General features: G+C 33.8%; 1 protein-coding gene across 2 annotated transcripts in view; it reads left to right on the forward strand.

Annotated features, from left to right (window-relative positions):
* PRKACB (protein kinase cAMP-activated catalytic subunit beta) overlaps nucleotides 1-4,790 on the forward strand; it is a 122,545-nt gene extending 117,755 nt beyond the window's left edge. For both annotated transcript variants that reach the window (XM_004582096.3, XM_004582095.2), the window contains exon 10: nucleotides 1,529-4,790. In XM_004582096.3, coding sequence (XP_004582153.1) covers nucleotides 1,529-1,654 — 126 coding nt within the window. In that variant the 3' untranslated portion in view covers nucleotides 1,655-4,790. The remainder of the gene's footprint in view (nucleotides 1-1,528) is intronic.
* The last annotated feature ends 1,210 nt before the right edge of the window (nucleotides 4,791-6,000 follow it).

Below are 6,000 nucleotides of genomic sequence, written 5' to 3' on the forward strand. Positions count from 1 at the left end.
TCTGTTCAGTCATCCTTAAATGGATGAATAGTTTAAGGAGAAAGGTTACACAGATTATCAAGGTTCCCTTTGATTTCTGGTTGATATGTTTTATTGTAGATGAAGTTGGATACTTTAAGAACAGCCAAATCTTGATTAACAAAACAGATGCAAGGAACCCTGGATAATTTACAAATAAAAATAATTTATTACTTTAATTTCACTATTTGTTTTGTTATTATCTTAGATACAACTATGCTTAGCACTGCAAAAATAAATTTGAATCATTTTCATAATGATTCTGTGACCCAGTGTTCATGAACATGAAACAGCCAAGTGACTCCAACAGAAAAAAATGTTATTCTTAAAAAGGAGCGAGGGGAAAAAGGACATGGATGACTCAAACTGTGTATAATCATTCTTCAGAGATGGTCACCCCATAAGATCAATCCCAAAGGGTTGCAATGGCTAGATATGAGGCAACTATATGCTTAGTTTATTCTTCTAGAACAAAACAGTCCTGAAAGCACATAAAAATATCTGAGTTTTCATTCCAATTCATTTTTCACCTTAAAATGTCCTTGTTTTGTGTTTATCTTATGTTAATGTAGTCATTTGTGTAAATAGTATGTAAATAAATAACTTCAAATATTGCTAATTTATAACTAGGAACCATTTTATAGAAATGGTTACAGAAAGAGATGCAAATCAGAAATATCTGGGGACCAGTGGTACAGATAGCACTCTGTGCCACAAGTGGAAAGTCATAAGTTTGAGACTTGCATTAGCCGCCCCCCCCAGTCATGTGATTTTAGCCAACTGTGTAACACTATTTTATGATTTTACAATCAAACAAGAATTAAAATGCCTACTCTGCCTTCCTCATAATGTGGTATTGAGAAAGAAATGAGAAAAAATATGTGTAATTGTAAATTCTGTGAGTACTGTGTAAATTATGACATTATTTTTGCAGCTTTTAAAATATTTTCCCTGGATATATTCAATACACCACACCTTTCTAAGAGACAATTTGCTTTCATAATCTAAAAAGAAAAATATTTAGGTTTTAACAGTTTCATATTTCCAAAAGAGATTCTTTCCTTTCCAACTGTTGAGGAAGTTGCACATTTATAGATAAATAATTAAAGTAAACTTAGAAATGTAAAATGTAATGTGATTTAAAGTAAGGCTAAGATATGTCTGTTAGCTTCAGAAGAAAGAAATATAAAAGGGGAGATAGAAAAATAAAGTCTTTGAACATAAACTGATAAAGGAAAAACTAGCTGTCTGTAACCTTTGCAGTCTACACCTTGGTGTCAATACTATCCTAGACATTTCTTACTGCTTTGTCCTTCACCATCACATAAATGAAAATGATGAGTTCAGTATCAAATCTGTTTGCTGTTGCGTCATATCCCATTGTATTTTAGGAATTTAATGCTATTCAAAGACACCATCCAGTTAGTAAGAGTAGAGGTTTGTTTTCCATAGTGTATGGAAACACTCAGGAACTTAGTTTTCTTGTTTTCCTCTCTATCCCACTGTGTAGGTTGAAGCTCCATTCATACCAAAGTTCAGAGGCTCTGGAGATACCAGCAACTTTGACGATTATGAAGAAGAAGATATCCGTGTCTCTATAACAGAAAAATGTGCAAAAGAATTCTGTGAATTTTAGAGAGGGCCAACAAGTTGAAATTAGAGCTCACACTCTTTGCACTCTGGTGAGAGACAAGGTGGAGCTGAGACCCTCCTTGTCGAAGCAGTTACCTAGTTCCTTCATTCCAGCGACTGAGTGAGGTCTTTATTGCCATCATCCGTGTGTGCACTCTGCATCCACCTATGTAAAAAGGCACCGCTAAGTCAGCATTCTGTGTGCCATGACGCAGTACTAGACCACTTTCTGCTTCTATTGGTTTGTCTTTCTCCTCTCCTCCTACAACCACTATTCTTTTTCATTAGTTTTCCTCCAAGCAGTGCTCCATTTTATCTTGCTGGTGTTTCAGGTGTGCAGTGTTATGACTATGTGATCTTTGAAGGGAAGGACAACTGTTGCTTTTAGTAGCTCCTGCCAAATGTTTTTGTTGGTCAGTGGCATGAAGATGAACTTTCTGATCATTGTTTTTAGTTTGAGTAGCTCAGACTTGGTTTTGCCAAACTTGTGACAATTTTTGAACATAATGTCTTACCCCCAAAGACATTTGCACAAATTGAAATCATTTTAATTTTCTTGAAATTCACTATTCTGGCAATAAATTTAGCTAGACTAATATAGAGTAGCTGTACCCAGAAATTTGGATTTGTATAGATCAGAGGGTCCCTTTTCCCTTTGCTTCCTTTTATGTTATCTTCCCTGCTCCCACCCCTTAATTAAAGAAGTGACCAACCCCGTGCAGTGTGACAAATGCGGCTTCTCCAACAGCAAATTCCAATGTTAGGGCTCCCAGCCCAGATTCTGTCACTTGGAAGCAGCATTTCTGTAGGAATTACAGAAGAGCTGGAAGGCGTATCAACCTTACCTCTTTCTTGAGGGTTTTAGCCAGTATTTTAACAGAATATGATAAATGGAAATAACAAAACTCAAAGTTTTTCAAATGGTCTTTACCGTAAAGTTTTTACAGGAAAAGAAGCAAGAACATTGGTCTTACTAAGTCAAAGAAATGACTCGATTCTTGCAAATAGTGTGGAGGTATTTTTGATTAAATGAGGTTTTGTTCTACTTTGTCTTTTAATACTTAAGAACAAAAGAAGCTGTCACTAGCTTATCATTCTGGTGTGCTGTGTGCATAGGCCCACGGTAGGGGCAAGGTTGCAACTTGTGCTTTCATCCCATACCTCATCACTGAGGAAAGGAGACAAAGTTTATAAAACTGCCACAGTTGTGTTTTACTTTTGAGGGATAATATTTTTTAGATAAATCATCATTTCTAGCTTCTTTTCTCTCAGTAACCAGAATGAATGATCATACAGATATAATTTTGGTATTTGAGTTATTTTTTATACTTTTTTGCCAACTGACTTAACAACATTGCTGTGATGCAGAAATTTCAAGCATTTTTGCACATTTAGTTCAGTGTTTTTTCAGATTCCTTGGCTTAATTCATTTTTAACTAATTTTTCTTTCATTTCATTTTCCCTATTTGATTTGATCTGTATGTCTCAGTGACCTATCTTTAAACAACACACCAAAACAGTTTAAAATAAACTGCTTTCATCTTTATGATCAGTTTACAACCATATAAAAGAAATTGTTACTCACATTGATCTTGATGTAAATAACCATTGTTTGCTTCGTCACTGGTGCAGGTGCATCACTGACACTACTTTTCATCTGTACCATGCCCTTGTAAAGCTTTTGAAGACATTAAGAAATTCTGTCTGAGATACTCTCTTCACGAATCTATGTCTTTTGGTTGCCAAGTATTTCTGCATGATAATGTTCATGTAAAGGCTGATACTGATTTCAGTTGGTTCACCTATATTTATAATGTGCAAGAAACATGAAATACTCTGCTGTAGCAAGTTTTATGTAACAAAATATATCATCATGTCAATAAATTTAAAATAGCATTTGTATAAAATATCTTAATGTTTTTGTATTTCGTTTAGATTCAAGAACATGCTGATGATCATTGTATTCTATATGTATGCTACAAATTCTATGATAGCTTTGTTGTATATTATTGTAAAATTATTTTAATAAATCACAGGGATGACAATTTGATTATTACAATTTCATTTTCAGTAACCAAAAATATTTCTATAAATTCTGAAATTATTTTTTCTATGAAATTCCTAGTGCCCAACTGTAGAATCTGCCCAGGTAGATGACTTCCAGGCTATTCAGCCATTCAACTTTACTCTCTATTTAAAAGGACAAGAGCAAGCTCTCAAGTATGTCAAGGGACTCTATTTTTGACCAATGAAGTATGCTTAATTAGAATATTTTTAAAGTACGTGAAATTCGCAAATCCAGCCACAGTGTAGCCAAGAACAAGATAAAAACTTGAAGACAAAAAATGGCATAAATCAGTGTTTAGCCTCAAATTTTATTATTTGAAACAGAAGACATTGTGCTTTTTCTCAGAAAACAAAGTTGACATCTATAGGAAGGGACCCTAGACTGAAAATCAAGACATGTGAGTTTCAGGCCAGAAAATTATTCGAATGGCCCTGGCCTCAGTTCTCTTATCTGCACTATGGAAGCATTAGATTAGGCAGTTTATAAAGTCCCTTCGAACTTACAGTCGTTATGACAAGATTCTCTTTTTATCTGCTGTTTTGAAGGGGTGCTGTGTTTAGAAGCAGTCTCTGTAAAGCAATGTATTATAGGGCCATCTTTCTTATCTCTGACAGTGTTCTGAGGATTCTTTGACTATCACGAGAATCTTGTGTCTGTCCTGATTCCTTCCTCATTCACTGATGCTGAATACCCAGTTGATATCAAACTGTCAGCCTACCAAAAATGATATGTGGCTTATGGGTATTGCTGTCTTGTTCATGGTATGTTCTTGTATTGACTGCCCATTGGCCTGAAAATACTCATTGTAAGCCTGAAAAAAAATCATTTTTATTTGCCCCTAATTGTTTTTTCTGCTTGTTGTAAGACTCAAATGAAATAATGTATGTGGAAGCACCTTGTACACTGTAAGCTATCAATGTAAAATGTTAAGGTGTGTTGTTATTTCATTAATTACTTCTTTATTTAGAATGGAGTTTCCTATGCATTATTATAGCTAGGAAATGCTAAAACCAACTGTGTTTTTTAATTAATCAATAACTGCAAAATTAAAGTATCTTCAAAGATAAAATAATTTATTGAGTCTTGAATCACATTTGATATCTTTATTTCCTGATTTATTTTCTAGTTCTATGGATACTTAGAGATTCTGAATTTCACTATCTTTGGGTAGATAGTTTAATTGTGGAAATAGAAACACAGAGAAAGAAATATCTAACGATCTATTCACAGTGAATATTGATTAAGCAACTGCAAGTATTTCTACAACCCTGTTATTTCTCACATTTCTCCTAACATTGGTAACATTCGTACTTGAAAGGATGGTATTGCATCCTCATTCTTAAACTGTAACAATGAACTTATCCTTTCTTCTTTTGGCGCTTCAGATGAACTATTCCTGTTTTAGTCAGGTTAATTAGTGTGTACGTCTATAGCTTTCCTTTATTCTAGGAAACATTGCTTTAAAAAAAAAACAATTGTTAACAACTTTACCACTTTTTTGTTGCGTAAATATTTGTAAATACTGATGCATTTTATAACATGCTTACTATTTTTATGCTAGTGCTTGATTTATTGTTAAAGCTCAATATAAATTCCAGTGTTCACATTTCCTTGCAAAAATAATTATACAAATCTGAATATGCCTTCATTCCAGAACTATCAGCATTTGAAACCCCATTAAGTATAAATTTTCTCTTAGGTACAAATATGAGATATAAAGTAGAATTATTATTTTCATTGTAGCTTTTCTGAAGATTTTGTATATATTATATATATTGTATATATATTATATATGATATATATGATATATATAATATTTTGTATATTATTATATACAAGATAGATTTTGTATATATATATATATATATATATATATATTTACAAGCCTCTGTGTATACTGTCATGGAATTCAGCAGTGAATTTCATCAGGGAAAAAACTCATCTACTGAAGTCCTAAGGAATAATATAGGAACTCAGATTGTGTTTGAGCAACTAAGATAAAATGAGGTCTTATGGATGCACCCTAATCCACTAAAGCTATTGTTCTTCTTAAAAAAAGCAAAAAGATTCAGACATACAGCAGAGGGAAGACCTCTGGAAGACCCAAGGAGAAGATGGTTCTCTTCAAGCTACAACAGGAGGCTTCAGAAGAAGCCAGCTCTGCCAACATCTCGACCTTAGATTGAACTTGTTTAAGGAACTCAGTCCATGGTAGTTTATTTGCTGTGTAAGCCTAGCAGACCAGTGGAGCCATGGAGCTATGTGTTCCTTTGGTGAGAGGC

This window comes from Ochotona princeps, chromosome 2, assembly GCF_030435755.1.
Source record: "Ochotona princeps isolate mOchPri1 chromosome 2, mOchPri1.hap1, whole genome shotgun sequence".
NCBI lineage: Eukaryota > Metazoa > Chordata > Mammalia > Lagomorpha > Ochotonidae > Ochotona > Ochotona princeps.